At 57.1% G+C, this 27,285-nt stretch overlaps 1 protein-coding gene across 2 annotated transcripts; it reads left to right on the plus strand.

Moving 5' to 3' along the window:
- Window positions 1-9,525: 9,525 nt before the first annotated feature.
- Window positions 9,526-23,076, plus strand: POLM (DNA polymerase mu). Of its 2 annotated transcripts, XM_045865010.3 has the most exons (11): window positions 9,531-9,947; window positions 11,568-11,754; window positions 12,433-12,531; window positions 12,685-12,855; window positions 13,982-14,053; window positions 15,502-15,622; window positions 16,723-16,855; window positions 16,974-17,076; window positions 17,199-17,429; window positions 17,507-17,590; window positions 17,725-23,076. In XM_045865010.3, the coding sequence occupies exons 1-11, from the start codon at window positions 9,769-9,771 to the stop codon at window positions 17,809-17,811; spliced, it is 1,467 nt and encodes a 488-aa protein (XP_045720966.2). In that variant the 5' UTR covers window positions 9,531-9,768; the 3' UTR covers window positions 17,812-23,076. The 2 variants fall into 2 exon arrangements, with proteins under 2 accessions (XP_064431639.1, XP_045720966.2); XM_064575569.1 differs by having other exon boundaries at window positions 9,526-9,947; window positions 17,507-23,076.
- The last annotated feature ends 4,209 nt before the right edge of the window (window positions 23,077-27,285 follow it).

Consider the following 27,285-nt stretch of genomic DNA (forward strand, 5'->3'; position numbering starts at 1 on the left):
TGTCCAAGGCCAGCCCTCAGGGACTCCTGTGGGATTGTGTAAGCCAAGCCAGGCCAACCCCAGGCTGCACGGGCTCACCATGGGCACAGGGGCATCTCCTGGTAAGAAGTGCTTGCCAAGGGCAGCCAAAGTCAAGTTGTATGCATTTTGTGCCAGGATGACTTGCTCAGTCAAAAGCATTCATAGACTGGCTCTATGAGTGGCACTGTCACCCTGAGCCCACGCAGGAGGAGACAGATGCCATTGCCCAGCAGGCTGAGGGGCGAGCAGGAGGCCCAGCCAGGGCTTTGTTACCAGCACAGGGCTCCTGGAGGGAGGAGTCAGTGCGCTGGGCCAGGCAAGTCCCTGCAGGGAAGGGATGGTGTCCTGGAGAGGGGCATGCACCTGCCAAGGTCCAGAAAACCCTGCTGGAGGGGAGCAGCTGAAAGGATTGTGGAAGGACGGGGACAGTGTGGACAGGGGTTAGGGGCAATGTGAGGCCTGTGTGGGTCTGCAGGAAGCCGACTAGAACTGGGGTTCTATCCCGTGGGCAGAGGGACTTCCTGCAGCTGAGTGGAGTCACAGAGACTAGAAGGACTGCGGGGTGCAAGGATGCCAGGCTGGGGACGATACTGGGGCAGCGCCCGCAAAACCTGGGCTCAGCAGATGGTGGGGGAGGGGCCAGCCAGGCCACTGGTTGTAACAGGTGGGTGGGGGTCTGAGGGGGGCCCACAGGAGGAGAATTTCCAGAGGAGGGGATGGGTAAAACAGGGTGGGGCATGCCCTGCAGACCGCTGGTCACACATTCCTGAACCCAGGGGCATGAACCGGGCAGTGTCGATTTGGGGGTGACTGATGGGTGAGAGGAAGGTCAGACTCCCCCAGGGGGGTGTGGGGAGAAGTGCCTCTACCCCATTCAGGTATGATGTAAGGTTCAGATGTGAGGCAGCAATGGCCACTTGGCCCTACCCTCCCCCCTTGAGATGCCACTTCCCCAGATGAGTGTTCGTGGGGCTGGCAGGGCCCTCAGTGTCTGTGGCCGGGCTGGACGTCAGGGGTCCCGCCAACCATGCGCTGGGTCTGCAATCCTGCCAGCTGGGGGTCATCAGAAACAGGGGTGGTGCCCCTGCCTGCCCACTCCCACCTTACCCCTGCACCCCAGCGGGCTCAGTGCCCCCACCTGCCAAACCCCTCAGGGCTGCTGTCTGTGGGTCTGTTGAACACTCTGTTTATTGTGCAAGCTCATTGTAGAAAAATCAGAAAATAGGCAAAATAACAATGTGATTATGGTTAAGTTGTATCGAATGCATCCCACCTCCCAGAGAGAACAAGTAACAGTTTTTACATCATCATCCCCTGCTTCTAGGAAGCACATAGGCTGGGAGGTCTGTGATGGAGCCAGGCTCCCTGGGTCCCATCCCTGAAATAATAGAAAATACATACATCAGTCTCCATCCCCATTCCTGACACGGAGCTCCTGAAACCCTTGGAATTTCCCAAGCAACAAGAGCACCTGGAGCATCTCTTGTTCTAACACACAGTCCTTGATCCCATCCCAGAACAGAGTTCCTAAATCTCTCGGAATTTCCTGGGTGAAGGGAGTGTCTTTCGCTCTAACGAGGTGACTCTGGGTGGGTTCCAGGATGGTTTCAGGAGGGGTGGTGGTCACCAGAAAGATCAAGCCATGATTAGGAGCCTGGAGCATTCCACCTCACCCCCATCCTCCTGGGAAGGGAGAGGGGCTTGGAGATTGGCTTGATGATGGATGCTGCCTCCCATGAGGAAGCCTCTATAAAATCCCTACAGTACAGGGTTTGAAGAGCTTCCCGCGGTGGTCTCCAGCTCCGTGGGGCCAGAATCGACTGGGTCAGTACCCTTCTGGACCCTGCCCTGTGTGTCTCTTCATCTAGCCTTCATTCCTATCCCTTACCATCCTCTGTGACAAGTAATCTAGTAGGTAAACTGTTTTCCTGAGTCCTGTGAGCCGGGCTAATACATGATCAGAGGGGATCCCCAATCTCCAGCCAGCCAGTCAGAGCACAGAAGCTCCTAGACTTGAGGTTGCCATCTGGAGTGGGGTGGTGGCTGAGCCCTTAACCTGTAGGAACTGTAGGACAGCCAGCCAGTGTTGGAGAATTGTCCAGGGTGGGTGTCAGAAGTCGCGTGAGAGTCAAGGAGACCCAGGAGTGTTTTTCCAGGACAAGACCCCAACACTGCAGTTCACTAGCCATGCAAACGGCAGGCAACTTATTTGAGCTCTCTGTGTCTCCGTCTCCTCCCCGGCAACAGGGGAGGGGGCATGGAGGTCATCCAGTGACGGGAATGTGCTGGGCATGGATGAGCTGACACATGTGAAGAGCTTAGGACAGCACCGGGCAGAGAGCGCTGATCTCATTATGTGTGCGTGCACATGCTTAAAAAATGTTTTATTATTAAAGCCTCAAACATATGCACCAGTGAAGACTTCCTGCCCATCACCAGCACCTAAGTTATCAGTTCACGGCCTGTCTTGTTTCTTCTTTGTCCCACCCTTCCCTCTACTCGGCATCATTGGAAGCAAATCCCAGACATCATATGACTTCACCAGGAGACAGTTTGTTGTGCATTTCTAAAAGAAAGGACGGCCTCCGCCTCTCTCTCCTTAACATAACCTACGATCAGTCTTGACCGCAATTCCCGTAGCATTCAGAGCTACCATCAATCGGCATGCACACGTCTCCAGCTGCCCCATGCATTCTACTTTCTGCAGCGGGTTTGTTTGAATTGGGATCCAAATGAAGCCACTGTGCTGTGATCAATAGCTCTGATCCTTGTGTCAGTGGCCCTGCGGGAAGACATCTGATCACTCCCCGTTACTAATCAGGACACAGGCGGGTTATGCACTCTGAAGAGGGTGGGGGAGGAAGGGCGTCTGCAGGAGGTGAGGGCAGGCCCAACCCCACTCCCCACCAGAGGGGCCGTGGGGTCCGGCGCCCAGCCCCCCTCACACCCTCAATCCTCACCCCAGGTTTCTAGGACACCACCTTGCCAGGTCTCCCCAGGCCCTGGGGACAGTCCCCCTCCTCCATTATGGAGGAGCCCTGTGTCTGCACATGGCCTGCATCTGTCCTCCCTCTGAGGGGACCTCCTAGCTCCCTTACCGTAGCTGCAGATGCGCCCAGGCCGCCCAGGCCGAGGTGCTGGCCCAATTCTGTCCTCCTCCTTTGGTTTCCGTGGGGTTCCAAGGACCAGTCTGAAGCCCCACTCCCGAGCTCCTTAGGACTCGGCTACCCAGCCTTTCTGCACCTGGAGCGGGTCCTCCCTCCTCTCTGACAGCCAGACCCAACCCGCTGAGGGCTCTTGTCAGCTCTACTCACACACCTCGCCCCTGTCTGGCGCCTTCCAGCTGGCCTCTCAGAAGGGTCTCCTGGCCTTCACCCTTGCCCCGAGCTGCTCTCTGGACAGCATCAGGGGCTTGTGGAAGCTAAGCAGGGTCATGTCCGGCCCCCCGCTCAAAGCCTCTCCTCTGACTCTGGGTAAGTCAAAGACCTTCATGCGGCCAGAGGGCCTCACTTTCTGACCCTCCCCTGCTCACTCTGTGCTGGCCACACAGGTCCTTGCTTTTCCCGGCCCCACGAGACCCCTCACCTGGAGCTCCGCGAGGTCACTGCTCAGACATCCTCCGTTCAGTGAGCCGTCGTGGGCCCTCCTCACCTAGGATTGCAGCCCCCTCCCCTACTCTGGCCACACACACACACACACACAGCCTCCCTCTGCCTCTCCACCTCGGGTTCGGTCTGCGGCACTCAGTGCTCCTCACCATTGTTCCAGCTACCTGATGCTGTGTAACGAGCGGCCCCGGAGCTGAGCGGCTTATAGCAGCAGTGATAATTCTCCATGTCGCATCAGCTAGAGTCCCGTGTGCGAGGGTGGTCAGCAGCAAGCTGGAGGCACACTCCGTCCTCTGGTCCCCTGGCCTCTCGTCGCTCCAGGGCCAGCCCGCCAGCCCACGCTCCTTTCCATGGCAGCTGTCTTCCAAGCAGGAAGACACGGAAGCCGCAAGCCGTCTTCAGACGAAACCCAGAGGTCCCACAGTGTCACTCCTGCTGCGTTCTGTTGGTCAGAGCAAGTCCCAGGGCCAGCCCCGAATCAGAGGGGACTAGACCCTGCCTCCTGCCAGGGAGAGAGCATCCAGGCCACGCTGGGAAAGGGCGAGCAGGTGGGAGGGCTCCATGCAGCCATGCTGCCGATCCCCACCACACCATCTGGCATCTGGCACAGTACCTGCCGTCACTTCATCATTGTCCCTCTTACTTCCACTAAAATGCAACGAAGGCAGAGATTTCTGTGTGTCTAGTACCCTGCACCCTCCGTGCTCAGACCAGAGCGTGGCGCACAGCATGATTTTGCTGAGACGGTGCCTCAGAAGTCAAAGGCCAGTGCTCAGTCATAGCTGTGCCTCTGTGACCTTGGAAACAGCACCTCAGCTCCAAGCCTCAGTTTCTCCATCTGTAAGATGGGAACATGACAGCAGGACCAATTCCACACCACTGAGAACAGAAATGCAATGTAAAAAATAAGTAGCACAGCACTCGGCCTCCAGGAGCTTCCGTAAACGTCAGCAGTGTACCGATGAGGACACCAGGGCTGTGGCACCGAGACTCCACTCCTTTCTAACCGCACGGGGCCCTGACCTGGACGCCCCCCTGGGCTGCAGCTCCACTGCCAGTCTTCTTCTGGGGAAGGGTGGACTCTGACCTTGACCTGCCCCACACCCTGGGCAACCTGCTGCCTCCCTGTCTGACTTCTCAAGACCCTCCACCCTGTGGGCCGCAATCCAGGGCAACCTTGGCCATTCTGCCAAACTTACAGCAGCCCAGGGCTGTCCCTGAAGCCAATGAACTGGAACTCCCCGTCATCATATCTGTGTTTTATTTCAAGGATAACAGTAGTAAATGGGAAAATACCTAAATAAAGGAAGCTGGGTGGCGGGGCTGTGGCCCCGGACAAGGGAAGCGTCTGTCCCTCCTGCGGGGGTCACAGCCTCCGGCAAGGTCCCGTCCAGGTGAGGGCAGGGTGGGCTCTTCCTGTCAGGTCAGCGATGGACCCCTGGGAAGGCTGCGAGCGCCCCCTGCCGGAGCTTCCAACCCCGGTACTGATGTGCAGTCTCGTTCGTTCAAGAACATAGTGGGGATTCTGTCGTGATACAAAGGGGATAAATTGTGGTGGGAAGAGTGGACAATTTTGCCAATTCGGGATGGAGTTTGGGTCAGCGAACATCCCTCTTCTCATAGGCCTTGGGACCCCTTAGGTCCCCCCTACTGGCAACCACACAGGGGTTGGCCAAATGGACCCAAAGAGCTCAGGTGAATGACATGCCTCTATCCTTCGCTCTCAGGCCAAGCTCCGTGGCGAGGGGGGTCAGGGGCTGTCCTTCACCCCCTGGCCCCGACTCTCCACTCCAGATCCTGACACACACACACACCCGGGGCCTCTTTTTTATACAGAGCCTGTTTGTATAAACACCCAGGGTGCTGGATTTAGGAAGTGGGCTTTGAGATGTAATTGGGTCATGAGGGTGGAGCCCTCCCGGAGGGGAGCAGGGCCCTTGTGAAAGAGGTGCCATGTCTCACCCTTGCATCCCGTGGGGACACAGCGAGCCATGTGCAACTCTCCCCAACACGGAATCTGCAGTTCCAGCCTCCTGAACTGTGAGAAGTAAATCTCTGCGGTTTGGCCACCAGCACCAGTATTTATTGTAGCTGCCCATATGGGCCAAGACACCATCCAATCAGCAGCCCACCTCCTCCTCAAAAGGCAGTATGGTTTCCCAATAGTAAAGCATGTCTGTGTTATATCACCTTCCAGGCCCTTGGCAAGCTGCAGCCCCTAACATTAGCACATCTATTCTTGTCAGAAACGAAATCCTGTGGGTCTGATAGATCTTTGCAGATCAGGGAAGGCTGGCCACAGAGCCCATTAGCAGAGTCCAGAGCTGAGCCCAGGTCAGAGCTGCACAGTAGGGTGGCAGGGTGAATGGTGGTGCCCCAACTCATGTCCACCTGGAACCTCAGAATGTGACCTTATAATGGAATAAGGGTCTTTGCAGATGTCATCAAGATAGGAAATTTCAAGGGGCGCCCGGGTGGCTCAGTGGGTTAAGCGTCTGCCTTTCGCTCAGGTCCTGATCTCAGGGTCCTGGGATCAAGTCCCGCATTGGGCTCCCTGCCCTGCGCAGTCTGCTTCTCCCTCTGCCTCTGCTGCTCCCCCTGCTCATGGTCTCTTGCTCATTCTCTCCTTCTCTCTCTCAAATAAACAAATAAAATCTTAAAAAAAATAAAAAGATAAGAAATTTCAAGATGAGGTCATCCTGGATTAGGGTGGCCCTTAAACCCAATGAATGGGGCCTTCGTAAGAAAAGAGGAAGGGACAGGGCGAGGCAGCCACCAGCCTAGGCCTGCCAGGAGCCCCCCTGGAAGCTGGAAGAAGCAGGAAGAGTCCTCCCTGGAGCCTCCAGAGGAACCATGGCCTTGCTCACCCGTTGATCTTAGAACTCTGGCCTCCAGAACCGGGAGAGAATAAATTCCTGTCGTGTTAAGCCGCTCGGTTTGTTGGGGACCTGAAAATGCCAGGTGCTACGGGCTGAATCGTGTCTCCTGCCATCCTTCAAATTCATACGTTGCAACCCTAACCCCCAGTGTGACTGTATTTGGAGATAGGGCTTTTAAGAAGTAATACGGTTAAGCGGGGTCATAAGGGTAGGGTCCTGATTCAATGGGATTAGCGGCAGGTGGTGAGGCAGAGATCTCTCTCTCGCTGTCTCTCTCCACAGATCACCAACCAGCCCCGGGAGCCAGGAGAGGAGGCCTCGGAACAAAGTCTACCTGCCTGCACCTTGACGATGGCCTTCTGGCCTCCAGACTGTGAGAAATGTCTGTCACTCAAGCTTCCAGTGTGGTATTTTGTGATGGCCTGAGCTGACTGACACAGCAGGTACCCACACCCACAGTGGCCTGGAGGGAAAGCTCAGGGAGGCCCAGGGCCAGTGGCCAGAGCCACGGGGCCAGCAGCATCAGCAGCCTGACCACGTGCCCTCCGGAATGTTGTCGGCAAGCAGCCCGAAAAGACAGAAACCCAGAGCAGGGGTAGACCCCAGAGCCAGGGCGGAGTCCTGGCCCCACAGGCCAAGGGCAGGGGCAAAGAGCACCAAAGGGAACTTTTGAGAAGGTGGTCCGCAGGGAGGTTTTGTGCAGGTCACGAGGACTGCAAGATCACCCCCAAGGACCTCTCTGAGCTGGAAATGGAAACAGGAAATAGCTAGATGGCGTTCATCTTGGAAAAATGCAAACTCACATATCTGGGCAAGGCTAATCCACACCACAGTGTGAGAAAGCTCCAGCGCAGAGCAGGGGGGAGGCATGCAGCCCCCAGGGCAGTTGCAAGGACCCAGGCAAGAGGCCATCGGTGTAGCCTCTCCGACTCTTTGCGGGGTGGTCTCAGCATGGGGACTGGGGTGTCTGGGAACCCCAAAGCAGGTTTAGTGGAAGAAGAGGCCTAAGGCTTCTACTTCCCAGTGGGCCAGACGGTGACCTAATGGTCTAGGGAGTGACGGAGAGAGCACCCGCCCAGCAGTGCTGTGGCCTTGCCCCCTGGTGCCCAGGCCTCCACTCAGTGGGCATGGGGCTCCGACTCCCCCTCACAGAACCTCCCTGGGCCTGCAGAAAGCCCCATGTTCCTCAGTTTTGCAAGCCACCCAGCATTTCAAGCATGCTGATGTGATGGGTCATTAGAAGTTGCCTCTGCCTCTGGGAGAGTCCCCAGCTGCCCTGGCCAGAGACAGAGGACATTAAGAGGGAAGCAAACGAGGCCTGGCTGAGGCACCTGCCTCCCTCAGCCCTGCGCCCACCAGCTGTGACAGGAGGCCTCCAGGAAGAGAAGATCAAGGACAGGGGTGGGAACAGGGTTACACCTGGCCTGCTGCACCTGTTCATCTGAGCCTGGGCTAAACCAGCTGCAGCAGAAGGAATGCAACACGTAGTGCCTGAAAAGGAGAGGAATACTCCATACTGTCAAGATGTCCACTTTCCCAAACTGATCTAGACAATCAAAACAATCCCAGTGTTGGAAAGGAATGGCTGGGTGTGATTTTTGTTTTCATTTTGTTGGATATGGTTACCAAATCGGCTTCCAAAAAGTCCTTCCTACAGATTGCTGACTCCCTCACACCTGACAGGTGCGCAGGTCAGGCGATCTGGTTCAAGTTTACAGTAGGATTCTTCTGTGAAATTCCTACCAGTGTTCTTGCCAGTTTTTCATTAGATCATTGACTTTTTCTTATTTATCTGTGGACAGTTTCACAATTACAGGAATTAGACAATTTCAAAATACATCACACACACTCCCCCCCCCGTCTGCCTTTTAATTCTTGTCGCATTTTCAATTTGAATATGGATCAAGTTTACTATTCTTTTTCTTCCCCTTCTCCAGGTTTATCGTGATAGACATTCGTCGACTTTCCAGGACCCTTTTTGTTTGCTTTTTAGATTTGGATGTTTTATGCATCTGGATTTCATTTTGGCCTTAAGGAGGGACCGAGAAAGCCACTTTCTATTTTTCCAAATGGCCGGCCAATGGTACCAACGCCGCTGGACGGAACACCTTCCGGGCTTTGAAGCCCCTCGACCAGCACGTTCCAGCCTCACGCGTCCGCCCCCTCCCCACCCCCGGCACGTCCCGCCCCCGCCCCTCCCCCGCGCCGCCGGTCCCCCCAGACCCCCCGCGTCCTGCCCCAGCCGCGCTCTCCACACCGCCCCCCACGCCCCGCCCCCTCGCCCCCGGACCCCCGCCCCGCTCTCCCCACCCCCAGGGCCCCTGCCCCGGCTCCCCTGCTGGTCCCCCACACAAGGCGGGTCCCGCGCGCGCCGCGCTCCCCGGCCCCGCCCCCGCCCCCGCCCCGCCGTGTCCCCCACACCCCATTCGCACCGGACCCTCCCGCCGGGCCCCGCCCCGCGCCGCGCCGCCCCGCCCCCAGCGCTCTCCCGCCCCGCCCCCATCACTCCGCCCCGCCCCCGCGCTCCCCGCCCCGCCCCCATCACTCCGCCCCGCCCCCAGCGCTCTCCCGCCCCACCCCCGCGCTCCCCCGCCCCGTCCCCATCACTCCGCCCCGCCTCCGCGCTCACTTGGTCCCGCCCCCGCCCCGCCGTGTCCCCCACACCCCATTCGCATCGGACCCTCCCGCCGGGCCCCCGCCCCGCCCCCAGCGCTCCCCCGCCCCGTCCCCATCACTCCGCCCCGCCTCCGCGCTCACTTGGCCCCACCCCCGCCCCGCTCTCGTTCTCCCCGGCCTCGCCCCCGCCCCGCCGTGTCCCCACACCCCATTCGCACCGGACCCTCCCGCCGGGCCCCCGCCCCGCGCCGCTCCGCGCCGCCCCGCCCCCATCACTCCGCCCCGCCCCCGCGCTCCCCCGCCCCGCCCCCATCACTCCGCCCCGCCTCCGCGCTCACTTGGCCCCACCCCCGCCCCGCTCTCGTTCTCCCCGGCCTCGCCCCCCACGCCGGCGCTGTTCCAGTTCGCTCTGCGAGTTATTTACATAAAGGGCGTGTCCTCTGGTGCTATTTGCATGGAGAAGGGGCCTGAGGCGCAAACTCAGTCCGGTGGGAGCCCCGGACGGCTCCGAGCGGCCTAATTTGCATGGGGCGGGGCCTGCTCGCACTGACCGCCAGGTGCCGCTTCCTCTTCCAGCCTGCTTCCGCCGCCTTTTTTCCGATTTGCGCGCGCCTTTTTCCGGCGCCGGCCCGCGGCCAGAGGGGATGCTCCCGAAGCAGCGACGGGCGCGGGTCCGGTCCCCCGACGGCCGTGCCTCCTCCTCCCCGCCGCGCTTCCCGGGCGTCGCCATCTACTTGGCGGAGCCGCGCATGGGCCGCAGCCGCCGGGCCTTCCTCACGCGCCTGGCGGTCTCCAAGGGCTTCAGAGTCCTGGACGCCTACAGGTGCGCGGTCGTGGAGAACTTGCGGCCCGGGGTGGGGCCCTTGCCCGCGGCGCTTTGGGGGGGTGGCACCTGACCGGGGCTCCTGTTCGGGGCGCCTTGGCGGGGGGGCACCTGTGTGGGGGCTCCTGCCGGGGGGTCACCTGCCCTGGGGTTTCTGCGTGGGACGCCTTCAGGGAGTCACCTGCCGGGGCTCCTGCCCGGGGCCCCTTCATGGTTGGGGGGGCGCCTGCACGAGGGGCGCGGGGCGGGTGCTGCGCCCGTAGGGGACCGAGGGACGCGTGTGTGGGATCGCCATGCCGTCACGCCCCGACGACACTGCTGCGTGGCGTGAGCGCCTAAGCACAAAATGCCCCTGCTCAGAACTTTGCAAGTTACCGGCCACACTCACAAGCAGTATTTCTTTTCAGCTGAGGATATTGACATCTAAAACGATTCACCTGGCAGGGGAGGGGCACCTGAGGTTTTGGATTCCAAGTTAGCCCTGGCATTTCATGCTCATGTGGCTTTTCTCTCAATATCCTCTTGTATAAAAGGGTGCTAGCAGTCAGGGCCAGGAGTGTTCTGTAGGACAAGGAGAGAACGTATGCCAGGGGCTCTGTAAAGAGCTATAGGGCGCTGTGGGGTGGTTAAGGATATCACTGGCTGAGGGCCTTGTGCCCTCGGTGAGTTCATCTTGCCCTATTAGCCAAAGTGACGCCTCCCCTCTGGGCTGAGACAGTGACTTGAGTGAGACTCCCAGATCAGCAAAAATTATGGGCTACAGAGACACTGCTGAGGTTAAGGAAATGGGTTCCAGTAGGTTTAAGGTTGGAAGAGCAAGCAAACCAGGGGCCAGTCCCCCAGCAGCTTTTTTGTTTGTTTGTTTGTTTAAGTAATTTAACCATTCCCAGTGGTTAGACCCACGCAGAGAGGAGTTTAGTGTGCTGGGTGCTGTCTAAGCCTCTAAGCCTTTTGCTTATGAGTTTGTTTAATCTGTGTAACAACCCGACGCAGTAGATAGGTTGTTACCTGCTTTAAAGAGGAAGAAATCAGGGGCGCCTGGGTGGCTCAGTCCTTAAGCGTCTGCCTTCGGCTCAGGTCATCATCCCAGGGTCCTGGGATCGAGCCCCACATCAGGCTCCCTGCTCGGCGGGGAGCCTGCTTCTCCCTCTCCCACTCCCCCTGCTTGTGTTCCCTCTCTGACTGTGTCTCTCTCTGTCAAATAAATAAAATCTTTAAAAATAATAATAATAAAAAATAAATAAAGAGGAAGAAATCAGGGGACAGGGAAGTTAAGTGAGATGCCCAAGGCCACCCAGCAAGTGTGTGCCAGAGCTGGGGTTCACACCCAAGCAGTCTGGCAGACAAAGAGCCTCTGGTTCTGCCCTCTAAGGACCTCCATTCTCAGAGGCTGGAGGGGGGAGAGGAGGGCAGACGAGTTGACAGAGACGTGGGCTGGGCTGCAGCTCTGCGGGTGCTGGGGTGACAGACGTGTTCCTCTTCGAGAAGGGGCTTTCTGAGGAGGTGGCATGGAAGAATGAATGGGTGCTCACCAGGCAGAGGGGACAGGAAGCAAAGGCCTGGAGGCACCGAGCAAGGCAGGAGGGACCTCTGGACGTGAGCTCCGCCCCCTCTCTCCAGCTCTGAGGTGACGCATGTGGTGATGGAACAGACCTCAGCGGAGGAGGCCAGCTGCTGGCACGGGGGCAGGGCGGCAGCGGCCTCGCCCCAAGGAGGCACCCGCCCAGCGCTGCTGGACATAAGCTGGTTCACAGAAAGCATGGCAGCTGGGCAGCCCCTGCCCGTGGAGCAGCGGCACCGCCTGGAGGTGAGCTGGGTGGCCTGGCGTGGGGCCCGCGGAGAATGCCCGGTGCGGGCTCTGGCCCGGAGGGCACAGCTGGCCTGTCAGGAGCACCACGGTGCCTACAGATGCGGGGGGGGGGGGCAGTGGGGCTCAGCGCAGACCCCCGGGGGCCCTTGGAGGCCAGGCCATCCTGGCTTCTGCTCTCATTGGTATGAGCTCTTGAGGTGCACTTATTTCTAGCATCTTCAGGCCTTTCGTGCGCAAGTAGTGAGACAGGAACTCCTGGTGAGATGACCCAAGGACCAGCAGGAAGCTGTCCTCACGGTGCTGTGGGTCTGTGGCTTCTGCCCCCATTCAGTGCTTCCTGGGGGGATGCAGATGTGGGCTCAGGGTCGGGCTTCCCAAGGTCAGCCCTGCCTGTGGGCCACGAGCCGGTGTCCCTGTCTGCAAGGTGGGCATGACAGGCACTGCCAGCCCACGCAATTGAGACGGTTGCGGGAGGTAGAGCACACGCATCATGTGCAGCGACAGGAATGGTCCTCCCTGAGGGTCCGTGGGTGCTGGGCCTGCTGATGCTCTGGGTGAGGAGCCTCTCCTCAGCCTGCTCCACTCCCGCTCTTCTTGTCAGGGGCAGGGCTCTGGGGGCTGCTGGGCCCTGCCAGCCCTCAGCCTCCAAGTGGCCTCTGTGTTTCCCGCCCCCAGGTGGCTATGCCCAGGAAGGAGCTGCCCAGCCCAGTGAGGATGCCGCCCTATGCCTGCCAGCGCCCCACGCCGCTCACACACCACAACACTGGCCTCTCGGTGAGCCGTGGGTTCCCAGCCTCCCTGGGGTGGGGCCGGGCCTGTTGCCGGCAGCCCTGCCACCCTGCCCTCCCAGCCTGGGGACAGGTGGGTGGGAGCTGGAGGGTGCGGAGTCAGGCACCGTGCCCCCTCTCCAAGGGCCTCTCCTTGCAGGAGGCTCTAGAGGTGCTAGCGGAGGCCGCAGGCTTTGAGGGCAGAGAGGGCCGCTTCCTCTCCTTCCGTAGAGCAGCCGCGGTGCTCAAGGCCCTTCCGAGCCGGGTCACGGCCCTGAGCCAGCTGCAGGGGCTGCCCCACTTTGGAGAACACTCCTGCAGGGTCGTCCAGGTAGGTACTCCCGGGTGGAGTCGTGAGTGCAGGCCGGTGGGTGAGGTGGCCTGGGGATCGTGAGCGCGGGGGGGTCAGGGGCTCGGTGCAGCCCTGGAGGCTGGCTTCAGGGCCAGGGCGAGCCACCCTCTGCTCGGATTCCTCGTCTGTGAATGGGGGCCACGCCGTGTGGATCGTTGGCATCGGCCCCGCTGTCTGGGATGGTGGACGGGAACCCCAGACTTGGAGCATTTCTTTTTAAAATACAAAGTACATAAGGACCCAGAATGTTAGGTGCTTCACATACCATGTTAAGTGTCCCACCTAAGGGGTTCACTTGCCACTGGGAGACTATGTGGGGACCAAACATACTTTTGAACTCAAGCTTTTTTTTTAAAGATTTTTTTTTTTATTTGAGAGAGAGACAGAGAGCATGAGAGGGAGGAGGGTCAGAGGGAGAAGCAGACTCCCCGCCGAGCAGGGAGCCCGATGCGGGACTCGATCCCGGGACTCCAGGATCATGACCTGAGCCGAAGGCAGTCGCTTAACCAACTGAGCCACCCAGGCGCCCCCACACTGAGGATTTCTTTTCTTTCTTTTTTTTTTTTTTAAGATTTTATTTATTTATTTGAGAGAGAAAGAGAGAGCACATGAGAGAGGGAGGGTCAGAGGGAGAAGCAGACTCCCCGCCGAGCAGGGAGCCCGATGCGGGACTCGATCCCGGGACTCCAGGGAGCCCGATGCGGGACTCGATCCCGGGACTCCAGGGAGCCCGATGCGGGACTCGATCCAGGGACTCCAGGATCATGACCTGAGCCGAAGGCAGTCGCTTAACCAACTGAGCCACCCAGGCGCCCTGAACTCAAGCTTTTAAGCAAAGTCCCGTTAATAATACGTCACCCGTGTTTGGAAAAGCCACAGTTTCCATATTCTGGGACTTGTCATTGTCTGAGAGGTGGCCCGTGTTCCCTGGGCTGAGGACCGTGAGGCCAGACGTGTTGGTGCCTCCCCGGGCGTGGTCTCTATTTCCAAGCGCCCCTGGGTGCTGATCGGACGAAGCTGCCCTGCTGAGTGTTGGGGTTCCGCCTGGTCCTCGGGCCCCAGACCTTGTGTCCAGTCAGGCTGAGCCTTCTGCTTGGTCCCCTAGGAGCTGCTGGAACATGGGGTGTGTGAGGAGGTGGAGAGGGTCCGGCTGTCAGAGCGATACCACACCATGAAGGTACATGCAGGGCGGACCCCAGCAGGGGCTCGGAGCCCTCCCCCGGCTGGCAGCCCGGTGCCAGCCACGGACGGGAGGCGAGCAGGGGCGCCCGGGGATCAGAGAAGGTCTTGCTGAGGAGGTGGCCGCGAGCTGACACCGGAGATGCGTGAGGCAGCCAAACAGTGGGGCGAGGAGAAGCGTGTAGCACAGGGGGGTTTGTAGATCCACTCAGCACCATCAGTGGAATATTCTCCACTGTGTTGTGTCCCCCGGCATCTTAAACAGAGCGTACTGGACAAAACGTAACTTCCTCCCTCTTTATGATCTCGAGCCCTGCTTGTCGCCCTGCCTGTGTCCACAGCGCACCTTCCCCTGTTCCTACCGCCCCCGATCTGACGCCCCAGAGCTCTGGTGGCTGCCTCCATCCCGCGGCTCAGACGCCTGTCCCATCAGCGACCTGTTGGGGGCGGGGGGCTTCCCTGGCAGGGTGGGCCGTCGGTGGTGAGGGCCAAGGGGGCGCTTCAGAGAGGGAGAGGAGCCACGGGTGAAGGATGGAGGGTCCCAGGTAGGTGCCCAGGCCAGCAGAGAGGTGGGTCAACGATTAGAAGTTCATTGTCGAAACAACATGGTTGGGCTGTTCTGAGCACTTTTTCTGTCAGGACCCAGGCTCTTCGTTCCGGGGACCGAGGGAAGGATGGCCAGCATAGCCCAAGATGGGCAGGGCTGGAGCCAGAGGAAGCAGGGCTCGGGGACCCGAGTGCCACCAGGGTCCTCCTCCTTTCTGTGCGCTGGCCCCCTCGCCAGCTGAGACCCAGCCACGGAAGGCTCCCCGTCCGTGGGTTACAGCCTCCAGCACCGCACATGCCTGACATTCTGTTTCGCTTCCAAAAATGGCTGGAGCGGGTGCCTACCTCGGACCAACAGCTTGGTCGGGGAGGAAAGAGTGACTTGCTGGGGCCGGGGGCTGGCCCCCCCGCCCCGTGTGGGAGACCCGTGTGGGGCCGGCCGCCCCCGACGGGAGGTTGGCTCCCACGCTGCAGCTCCTCTAGAACAACCCTCTGGTTTGCTAAGGAGAAGAACCCCGGTGCGAAACCCCAGCTGCTATTAGGTGGGGGCGGCGTGGTTCCCAGTGGACAGGAGGCTGTGGGGTGACTGGTGTGCGGTGCTGGACTCACAGGCCGGAGCTGCACGTGCTCTGGGGAGAGACTTGCCCGGAGCAGGGGGTCGAGGCCCTCAGAGGGAGGTACCCTGGGGTCTGTCCGGGCCGTCCCCCGCACAGGCCGGCCTTGGGGTTTGAATCCTGCCTGTGTGCGCACCACGTGGCCTCGGGCGGCCTGCTTGAACCGGGCAGCTGTGAGCGGCCACGGGGCGGCCCGGGACAGCAGGGCCCTCGCGGACGGTGGTGGCCATCTGCATCTTCTGTCAGGACTTCGCTCCTGACCACGCCGTGCTCGTCCCCCAAACAGCTTTTCACTGGGATCTTCGGGGTTGGGGTCAAGACTGCTGACCGGTGGTACCGGGACGGGCTGCGGACCCTGGACAGCCTCCACAAGCAGCCCCAGAGGCTGACCCAGCAGCAGAGAGCAGGTGAGCCTCTGAGAAGGACGGGGCCCCGGGCCCCCCCACACCACGGAGCCCTCAGCACTGACCAGACGCGGCACGTGCCGGGGGGCTGCCTGGACGGCAGGGCGCGGGGTCGGTGCACAGAGGCCCCAGGGGCAGGCCGGCCTCTGTCTGGATCTGCTGGAGCCCTTCCGCAGCGAACAGTGATGGGGTGACGTTCACGCCTCCCGGGTGGACCGGGAAGGGGAGGCCCGTGCCCTGCGCACAGCTTGGCAGCGTGGGGCTGGTGTCCTGGCGCACTGGCAGATGGCATGGGGACCTGTGGGGCAGGAGAGGCTCAGGACAGGGCCTGCTCATGGCAGGGGGCCCCGTGCAGTGGAACGAACGGGAGCTTGAGTGTGTCAGGCCTGGGCTGGAGTCCTGTCTTGGCCACGTACTAGGTAGGTGACCATGGCCCTGAGACTTTACCTTCGCTGAGCCTCCGTTCCGCTGTCTGGGAGCTGCTCCGTGTGAGGCCAGTGGGTAGCAGGTGTTAGACTGGCCTCCCCGCGTGGCCGCGGTTGGGGGCCCCGCCAGAGTGGTTCCGCAGCCTGGCACCCACCGCGCCTTTGAACATCTTCCCTCGGACTGGGGGAGGGGAGGCCCTGCGGGGGTCCGCAGGTGGTGCGACCCATGAAGTCACATGTCTGAGGGAACAGGAGGTGCTGTCAGCCACGGGTCCCCGTGCCGCGGTCAGGAACCGCCTACCGAGAGCCTGCGCGCCCAAGCGCCGCCGCTCCCCCTCTGAAACCTCTCCTGACTGTGCGGGAGGCAGCGGTCCCCCCGCAGGTGCGGGGCTGGGCCAGGGCTCCGGTGAAGGGGTTCCTGAGCGGCAGAGCCACCTCCTTCATGTCCCTATCCGCTTCCGGCCCGTTTTATGGAGGGGAGAACCGAGGCCTTCAAAGGGGTAGTCTGCGTCATGACCGCACCCACACCCGCAGCCTGATGGCACAGACAGTAGTTCTGCTAGCCCTTCCATGCCGCTGCCTGCGGATCTGCGGTCTCCTCTGCTTCAGAGGGAGGAGGGGACAGCGGAGAGCACGAGCCGGTGGGGCTGGGAAGGTCAGGAGACCGTGCTTCCGCAGGACTCCGGCACTACCACGACCTGAGCGCCCCGGTCCGGCGGCCGGAGGCGGAGGCCCTGCAGCAGGTGGTGGAGGCCGCTGTGGCGTGCGTCCTGCCCGGGGCCACCGTGACGCTGGTGGGCGGCTTCCGGAGGTGAGGGGGTCTGCTGGCCCTCCAGGGAAGGCCCCTGGGGTGGGCCCTCCCTCACTGGCGGGACCTGGGAGCAGCCACAGCGCCGTGTGGCCCCCAGAGTCAGACGGCGCCCCCTCAGGGGGAAGTTGCAGGGCCACGACGTGGACTTGCTGGTCAGCCACCCCCAGGAGGGCCGGGAGGCCGGGCTGCTGCCCAGCGTGATGGGCCGCCTGGAGAAGCAGGTGAGGGGCTCGGGCTGCCTGCCTGGGCTGGGGGGACGGCGGGGAGGACTGCCGGGACTCTGGCTCCTGCCCCCGGCCCCGCCCCGCCCCGCGGTGGCCCACCACGCCTGCTCTGCCCGCAGGGGCTTGTCCTGTACCACCAACACCACCGCGGCCGCCCTGAGGACGCCGCCCACCCGACCCGGGGGAGCCACACCATGGATGCCTTCGAGATTGCTTTCTGCATTTTCTGCCTACCACAACCCCCAGGGGCCGTGGTGGGGGGCGCCCAGAGGAGGGCCGTGCGGGTGGACCTGGTGGCTGTCCCCAACAGCCAGCTCCCCTTCGCCCTGCTAGGCTGGACTGGCTCTAAGGTAGGCGCCGGCTGTGGGGGCCGGGCCTGGGGCTGTGGGGGGGATCAGCGGCCCTGCCACGACCTCGCTCTCCCCAGCATTTCCAGCGGGAGCTGCGCCGCTTCAGCCGGAAGGAGAGAGGGCTGTGGCTGAACAGCCATGGGCTGTTTGACCCGGAGCAGGTAGTGTTGCTGGGCGGGGGGTTGCCTGGGGGAGGAACCCGCTGCCCCTCCCGACCCCTCCCTACGCCCTTCTCCAGGAAGCCAGCGCCGTCGGGGGCAGCCCCCAGGCCTTAACACCCCCACTCCTGTTGCAGAAGATGCTTTTCCACGCGGCCTCCGAGGAAGACATATTCAGGCACCTGGGCCTTGAGTACCTTCCCCCAGAGCAGAGAAATGCCTGAGCCTGCCTGCCGGCCCCACCCCACTCTGGCGAGCCAGCCCTGTGGGCTCCAGGGAGAGGATGCACTGTGGCCCCAGGTCCTCGCCCCTCCCGACCCCCGGCCCGGAGCCCTACCCACCCTCCAGTCCAGGATCTAATGAAATGACACCGTGCACCAAACCAAGCTCTGTGTTCTGAATGCGCTACTGTGATGGGGAGTGCGGGGCACCTGGCCCCCATCAGCTATGGGGTGATGGTTGGGGGCACCGTGGCGGGGTGCCCCTGGGCCAGTGTGGATGTGAACAGCCCCGTCTCCGTGGTGGGGTGCTTGCACGGCCTGAGGTGGTGGATGGCGGTGTCCCAGGGCTCCGAGATGGGGGGTGGAGGCCTGGAGCTCCTTCCCGCCAGGAGTGTGCCACCAGGCGCTAAAGGGCGGCCAGCATCTGGAGAGGGCCGGTGCAGAGGCAGGAGCTGGGGTGGGGGGAGAACTTCCGGTGCTGGCCCCCACCTTCCAAACAGGCGTCCAGTCTCCGGTCTCTGCCTTTGTTCTTCAAGCTCTGTTCTCAGAAGGCCTTTAACAGCCACGTAGCGTCCCCGCCCTTGCTCCCTGCGCCCCACAGCCCCCCACCCTGTTCAGTAATTCCAGAGTCCTCACTGTGGCCCCCAGGGGCCTGGCATTCCTGCGTCCCCCTGACCGCTGGCCTCCTCTCCGCTCCCACTGCTCTGACCGAGCCGCGGACGCCCGCGGGGCCGGTGGGGGTCCCAGCGTCTCACGGAGGGGCACTGGCCACGCGGTGTCCTCTGCTTCGGCTCCAGTGCCTTCGCTGCTGGACCGTCCACCTGGAACACTGTCCAGACTCACAGGTCTCTGTCAGGTGAGGACGCCCCTGACCGCTCTCTGCAATAAAAAATACTTTTCAAAGGAACTTGCAGTGACGTTGACTCGTTTTGGCATAGGGTTTTACGAATTGTAACGTGTGTAGTCGCGCCCACCTCCACCAGGCCAACCTTGCAAATAAAGCAGCCAGTTATTGTACCAGCAAAATGGGTTCATTTGGGAATGGCGGAGGGACTGCGATCAGGCCGGGACCAGGAGGAGGGGGCTGGGCGGGGCTGCTCTGCGGGTCCGATGGAGGAAGCGGGGGGCCGGGTGGTGCCCGGCGGCAGGGCAGGCTTCTTCCCAAGCTGGGGCTCCATCCGAGCCCCTCTCCGGCCCCCAGACTCTTCTCAGGGAGGTTGTGTTTGCTCAGTGTGTCTGCTCCGCAGCAGGACGACCCCGCGCTGGCCCGACGACCCCGCGCTGGCCCGTCGTCCCCCCACCGCCGCTCGCCTGTCGCACCCACGGGCTCTCCTGGCGCTTCCCGGTCCCTGCGGTTCTCCTTCTGCAGAACGTGCTGTGCGTGCAGGCCCACTCCGTGTAAGCTTCCGAGACTGGCCCCTCCGCGTGGGGCCTCCGACAGCCCTCCGGGTGCCCGTCGTTCCCCCTGCCACCGCGGGGCATCATCCGGCGTCGACGCGTCCACCTGTCGAGAACTTGCGTCCAGGCTCTGGTGACCACGAAGAGAACCGCTGCAGACTTGGACGACGCGTGTCCGTGTGAACACAGGCTCTCCTTTCTCGGGGCACACGGTGAGACCCGGGGTCTCCAGGGCTTACGGGGTGAGGGTGGGCCACTTTCCAAGGACCGCCGCATGGACAAGCGTCCCGGGAGCCCGGCGCTCGGTTTGCACGCGCCCCCGCCGTCTGCAGGGCCGAGCACTGTTTCCCCGCGGTGCCATCGCTGTCTCCGCCCTGCGTGTGGGTGCCCTGCTCTCTGTAACCGTCTGTGTGTAGGGTGTGTGTGCATTTCTTCCAAGGGCGCTTCTCAGAGCAGAGTTTGACCTTTTAGGAAGTCTGGTTCGCCAGTCTGTCCGTGCACCTTTTTTCTTTCCTCTCACGCTTCTGGGTCATGTCTCTGACTCCGAATTACAATAAACGCTGTCTCTGTTTTCTTGCAGAGCGTACAGTTTACATGGAGATGTAGGATTCATTCTGAGTGAATTTTAAGTATGAGGTTTAGGCTGACGATTCGGTATCTGCGGGAGGAGGCCCGTGGTTCCAGCACCATCTGTCGACAAGGCCGTCTTTTCGCTCCCGGATTGTCCTCGAACCTTCCTGAGACATCCGTTGGCCATTTTTGTGCAGGGCTGTTTCTGGGTTCTCTTCTGTTCCATCTCTCTCTCTGCCCATCGCTTCAAAAACACCCTCCTAACTCGACTAACCTGAATTGGAGGGGAATGCCTAGATCAGCTGGTGTGACTCCTCTAATTTTATTCTTTCCAGATTGTTTTGCCTGCTCTTCTTTTGACTTTCCGTATAGATTTTAGAATCAGCTTGTCTGTCTACGAAGGAATACTTGGGGATTCGTGAACACAGGATGTCTCGGCACGAAGTTGCTTGTCTTTGATTCCTTCCATCAGTGTTTTCTGGTTTTTCAACATAGAGACCCAGCCCCTGCTCTGTTAGGTTTATGCCTAATGCTCTCTTTCCCTTGGAGCTGTTACAGATTGTTTCAGTTTCCATTTGTTCATTGTGAGCACTCAAACCCACCTATTCTCATGCATAGATGTATCCAGAAACCTGACAGAACTCACTATTAGTTTAGATTCCTGGTGGTTCTGTCTGTCCGTCCACATAAACAGCCCTCCTGTCTGTGACTGGGAACAATTTCAGGTCCCCTGTTATTTGCTTGTGTGGCCTCACTGGTCTGGCCGGAGCCTCTGGGGCTCCGCGGGTGGACGTGGGCCTCTTTGTTCGCGCCCAGTCTTGGGTTCAGCGTTTCCCCATTAAGATGATGTTAGGGGTCCGGCGTCTGTAGGTGCCCTTTATCAGATGAAGGAAGTTCAGTTTTATTCCTGGTTTTCTGAGTATTTTTATCAGGAAGGGGTGTTGGATTTTGTCAAATGCTTTTTTTTTTTCATTCATTGAGATGATCATGTGTCATTTTTGTCAAAAAACAAAACATTCTACTGATAGGGTGTATTAATTGGCTTTCAGATTTAAACCTCCCGACATAAACTGCATGGTGTAGAATCCATTTTATTTGTTGCTAGATTCTGTGCTGAAGTTTGTATGTAACAGATCCTCTCTGCAGCTGTCTCTGCTGTCTTTGATGAGTGATGGTATCAGGGTGATTGATACCATGGAACACGAGGTTACTGTTCACTTTAACCAATGTGCATTATTATATTCAGGGCAAGTTCCTCGAAGCCAGCATGGAATTGGGTGACTTTTAAAAGTCCAAACTATAAGTTGTCTTTAATTCAATGTGTTTGGCTGTGATATTGTGATACAATAAGAAATGCATAAGGGCGGGCGCCTGGGTGGCTCAGTCGTTAAGCATCTGCCTTCCGCTCAGGTCATGATCCCAGGATCCTGGGATCGAGTCCCGCATCGGGCTCCCTGCTCAGCAGGGAGTCTGCCTCTCCCTCTACTCCTCCCCCCTGCTCATGATCTCTCTCTCTCGCTCTCTCAAATAAAAAAAAAAAAAAGAAATGCATAAGGGCATCTGGGAGGCTCAGTCAGTTGGGCGTCCAACTCTTGATTTCGGCTCAGGGTCCTGGGATTGAGCCCTGTGTCAAGCTCAATCCGCTGGGGAGCCTGCTTCTCCTCCTCCCTGCTCATGCTTGCTCTCTCTCTCAATAAATAAATAAAATCTTCTTTAAAAATACAGAAATCCATATTTTGGTCTTCCTGTCCACCTCCTGGCCAGAGCTCCTAAATCCCATGAAATGTCTTGGGTGAAAGGAATGTCTTTTTCCCAGTGAGGCACTCACTCGGTGGGCTCTGGGATGGCTTTGGGATGGGGCTGGGCACCAGAAAGATCAGGCCGTGATTAGAAGCCCAGCCCCATCCTCCAGGAAGGGGAGAGGCACTGGAGATCGTTCATAATCAGTGATGCCATGAAAATCCCTAAAGTACAGGTTCGGGGAGCTTCTGGGTTGGTGAACACGTCCTGCATCACAGGGTGATGCACCCCAGCTCCACAAGGTTGAGGAGCAGAAGCTGCTACACTCAGGAGCCTTCAAGACCTCACCCTATGCACCTTGTCATCTGTTTGTACATATCTTTTATCATATTCTTTATTGTATAATAAACTGGTAATGAAAGAGTTTCCCTGCGTTCTGGGGGGGAGTTGTTCTAGAAAATTATCAAACCCAAAGGGGGGCATGTGGGAAGCCCAATCGATAGCCAATCTGTCGGAAGTACAGGTGAGCACCTGGGGCTTGCAATTGGCTTCTGAAGCGGGGGCAGTTTTGGGGGACTGAGCCCTTCCCCCATGGGGTCGATGCAGTCTCCAGGGAGATGGTGTTAGAGCTGAGTTAGACGGTAGGACCCCCAGTTCTCCTTGGTGGAGAAGTGCTTGGTGGGGAAAATTCACAGCATGAGTGTTAGCGGTGGTGTGAGGAGTAGAGTTCAAGAGTAGAAACAGCCTCATTTCCTTTAGTTGCTGTGCAGAGAGTGCCCATGTCCGAGGCCAGGCCCTTCCCGTTTAATGAGACTATTGCATGGTTTGGGGTTAGGCAAACAGTTGTTCTCTGTTTCTTCTTTCCTGCCCTGCTGCTCTCTTCCTGACTATATTTCTTTGTATATATAATATTGATGGGGGCACCTGGGTGACTCAGTCGGTGAAGCATCTGCCCTCGGCTCAGGTCATGGTCCCAGGGTCCTGGGATCGAGTCCCACATCAGGCTCCCTGCTCAGTAAGGAGCCTGCTTCTCCCTCTGCCCCGACCCCCTGCTTGTGCGTGCTTTCTCCCTCTCTCAAATAAAATCTTTAAAGAAAAATATTTAGTGGTTCTAGAAATTATATACACACTTTTCATAGCCTACTTAGAATTAATATTTTGCCACTTTGTGTGGAATGGAGAATGCTACCAGCCTACAGGTCCCTTTACCCTTCATGTTGTAGTCTGATTCCCTCTGCATACATTGGAACCCCCAGCAGACAGTGTTAGAAGACAAATTATAAATTTATAATGTATATGTAGCTATATATATTAAGTTTATATTTTATATGTGTGTGTGTGTATATATATATCTTAAGGGTAGCTATACATACATACGTATATAGCTAAACTTAATAAAAACTGCCAGTTATTTCACCAGGAACAGATGGGTGTATTCAGGAATAAAAGAGAATTTCAGTCCTGGACAAACAAGCTGGGCAAAACCCTAGGCAAGTCTGGGGAACGAGGGAGAAAAGGGGTGAATTGGGAGGAGCTGTTATGAACTCAAAGTGCGTTGGAGGAAGCTGGGGGGCGGGTGGAGGCTTCTCGGCGGCAGAGCTGTGGCCCCAGAGGAGCGAAGCGTCTGTCCCTCCTGCGGGGGTCACAGCCTCCGGCAAGGTCCCATCCAGGTGAGGGCAGGGCGGGCTCTTCCTGTCGGGTCAGCGATGGACCCCTGGGAGGGCTGCGAGCGCCCCCTGCCGGAGCTTCCAACGCGGTCTCTGGGAGGTTTCCCAGTACTGATTTTCACTACATATGGGGTATTTTTTCCCCCATTTAAAAAAAGATTTATTTATTTATTTTTAAAGATTTTATTTATTTATTTGAGAGAATGAGAGAGAGAGCGCACAAGACGGGGGAGGGTCAGAGGGAGAAGCAGACTCTCTGCTAAGCAGAGAGCCCAATGCGGGACTCGATCCCAGGACCCTGGGATGATGACCTGAGCCGAAAGCAGACGCTTAACGACTGAGCCATCCAGGCGCCCCAGTTCTTGCATTTCAACAGTTTAAAAATATTGTTCTGCTTCCTTCTGGCCTGCTTGGTTTCCGGTGAGAAACCCAGAGCCTTGCAAAGAATTGCTCCCTACATGAAGTGAATCATTTTCCTCTGGCTGATTTTAGAATTTTTTCCTTGGTCTTTAGTTTTCCTACATCTCATCATGATGTGTCTGCACTCATTTCAATTCTACAATACGGGGTTCTCAGCTGTAATCACCATGCTTTACATTAGATCCTTAGGCTTTATTCATTTTACAGACCTCTCCCTATTTCCCCCACCCCCAGCTCCTGACAATCACTTTTCTACTGTTTTTTATGGATTGGACCTTTTTCTTTTTCTTTTTTTTTAAAGATCCCCATATAGAACCCTCCTGCACTGTTGGTGGGAATGCAAGCTGGTGCAGCCACTCTGGAAAACAGTATGGAGGTTCCTCAAAAAGTTGAAAATAGAGCTACCATACAACCCAGCAATTGCACTGCTGGTTATTTACCCCAAAGATACAGATGTAGTGATCTGAAGGGGCACCTGCACCCCAATGTTTATAGCAGCACTGTCCACAATAGCCAAACTATGGAAGGAGCCTAGATATCCATTGACAGATGAATGGATAAAGAAGATGTGGTCCATATATACAATGGAATATTAGGCAGCCATTGAAAAAATGAAATCTTGCCATTTGCAACGACGTGGATGGAACTAGAGGGTATTTTGCTGAGCGAAATACGTCATTCAGAGAAGGACAAGTATCATATGATATCACTGATATGAGGAATTTGAGAAGACAGAGGATGATACAGGAAGGGAGGGGAAAATGAAACAAGATGTAACCGGAGACGGAGACAAACCATAAGAGACTCTTAATCTCAGGAAACAAACTGAGGGTTGCTTGAGTGGTGGGGGGTGGGAGGGATGGGGCGGCTGGGTGATAGACTTTGGGGAGGATATGTGCTATGGTGAGCGCTGTGAATTGTGTAATTGTGTTGTGGCAAATGGCAGGATTTTCCTTCTCATGACTGAATATTTCATTGCGTGTGTGTATTAGACATATATGTATATATATATGACGATATGTGTGTATCACATCTTTATCCATTCATCCATCGATGGACACTCAGCTTAGATTTCTACATCTTGTCTGTCAAGAATGCTACAGGGAACATGGGGGTGCCGATACCTCTTTGAGATTCTGTTCTCATTTCCTTCAGCTACATGCTCAGAAGTAAGATTGCTGGATCATATGGTAGTTCTATATTTTTAGTTTTTTTGAGGAAACTCCATACTGTTTTCCAGAGTGACTGCACCCGTTGGCATTCTCACCACAGTGCACAGGGGTTGTGGATAATCTCAGCAACACTTGTCATCTTTTGTCTTTTTGGTGATGGCCATTTTAACAGGTATGAAGTGATATCTCATTATGGTTTTGATTTTCAGTTCCCTGATGGTGACTGATGTGGAGTGTCTTTTCCGCACCTACCAAGACTTCCTTCCCTACAGTCAGGACTGAGGGTTGGCTTCCAGAGACACGTGGCTGCCGCACCTTGCAACTTCTAGGCCCTTCTGTGATACCCTTGGCATTTCCCAGGCCCAAGTTCAGGTCTAAACTAGTGATCTGGGAGGCTCCCGAACTCACTTCCTTCTCCTGGATACACCAAATCCACAGGTACAGAGAAGCAGTTCCCTCTAAAAAGAAATCCAGAAACTAGTTGAACAATTGCTACATATCGGGCAAACATGAAAACACCCACAGCAAACCGGGTCACCGGTGTCTCCCTGGAAGGAGCTTGTGCGCCTCTTGCTGCCCTGGCTTTGTCAGCTGCCATCCAGAGCCATGCCCCTTGATCACCTATTTCTGGTGGCCAGTGGGGCTTGCATTTGCAGGGCCCCCCAGGACTGTTCAAAGAAAGACGCCATTCTTAAACAGCTATCTGCCCAGGGCTCAGCACAGAGTATGCACACTGAAATCCTATCTCCCGGGCTTTGCATGAACGAGGACTTTGCTTACTTCGAAGGCTGCTGCCTGAGGGTCAGGCTTCTAATTTAGCACACATCTATGGCTGAGCCTCCTCTTTGGGACACTAATGGGCCTTGGCACACTTTCAACCACTGGGAGCCACTAAGAAGAAAGAAGTGGCTTGGGCAATCACAGAGGTTTGAGCGAACCAAGAGTGTGGGCTGGGCTGAATGATAGGGTTCACCCCCTTCATGAGACCACTCCATCAAGATTCAGAGAGGCGGCTGTTTTATCAAAGACACAGAAACCAACACAGAGAGTCCAGGAAAATGAACAGAGGAATATGTTCCAAACAAAAGAGCAAAACTCCAGAAACAGACCTTCATGAAATGGAGGTTAGTGACTTACCTGATAAAGAGTTCAAAATAATGGTCATAAAGATGCCCACCGAGCTCAGGAGAATTATGCATGAACAAATGAGAATTTCAACAAAGACGTGGAAACTAAAAGAAAATACCAAACATAAACCACAGAGATGAAGAATACAGAAATTGAACTGAGATTCAACAGAAGGGTTCGGCTACAGACTACATAAAGCGGACTTGAAGATAGTACAGTGGAACTCATCAGAGGAGCAAAAAGAAAAAAGTGAGAAAGAAGATACCTTAAGCGGCTTATGGGACACTATCCAAGGAGGCCAAAATGTGCATTATAGGATCCCAAAAAGAGGAAAGAGAATGAAGCTTACTCAAAGAAATATTGGCTGAAAACTCCCCTAACCTGGGGAAAGAACTGGCTATCTGAACCAGGAAGCCCATAGAGTTCCAAATAAGATGAATTCAAAGAAACCCAGACCAAGACACATTTTAATTAAGTTGTCAAAAGTTAATGACAAGGAGAGACTATTAAAAGCAGTAAGAGAAAAACACCTTTTTACATGGGAACCCCCACCCCCATAAGACTATCAGCAGATTTTTTCAGCAGAAACTTTGCAGGCCACATGGGAATGTCATGATATTTTCAAAGTGCAGAAAGATAAAAGAAAAAAAAAAACAAAAAACCCTGCCAGCCAAGAATAATGGTACCTGGCAAAGCTGTCCTTCAGGATTGAAGGAGAGATAAAGAATTTTCCAGAAAAGTAAAAGATGATGGAGTTCATCACTAGACCAGCCTTATAAGAAATATTAAAGGGGGGGGGTGTGTGTGTCTGGGTGGCTCAGTCAGTTAAGCACCTGCCTTTGGCTCAGGTCATGGTCTCAGGGTCCTGGGATCGAGCCCCACATCGGGCTCCCTCCTCCGCGGGAAGCCTGCTTCTCCCTCTCCCGCTCCCCCTGTTTGTGTTCCCTCTCTCTCTGTGTCTCTGTCTGTCAAATAAATAAATAAAATCTTAAAAAAAAAAGATTTTATTAGAGAGAACGAGCAGGGGGAGGGGCAGGCAGAGGGAGAAGTAGACTCCCCCTGAGTAGGGAGCTTGATTCAGGGCTCGATCCCAGGACCCTGAGACCATGACCTGAGCTGAAGGCAGACGCTTAACTGACGGAGCCACCCAGGCACCCCTAAGAGCTGTTTGTTTTTTTTTTAAGATAAACAAAATAGACATACCTTTAGCTACTTTTACTAATAAAGAAGGGGACTATTTTAAATGAAAGAAAAGGCATTACAACTAATACCACACAAAGGATCATAAGGGACAACAAATGCCAGCAAATTGGATAATCTAGAAGAAACGGGTAAATTCTTAGAAATACACAACCTACCAAGACTGAGTCATGAAGGAACAG

The sequence above is a fragment of the Mirounga angustirostris genome, unplaced genomic scaffold (assembly GCF_029215605.1).
Source record: "Mirounga angustirostris isolate CCGP_5_RB_7025 unplaced genomic scaffold, mMirAng1.0.hap1 SCAF_12, whole genome shotgun sequence".
Classification (NCBI taxonomy): domain Eukaryota; kingdom Metazoa; phylum Chordata; class Mammalia; order Carnivora; family Phocidae; genus Mirounga; species Mirounga angustirostris.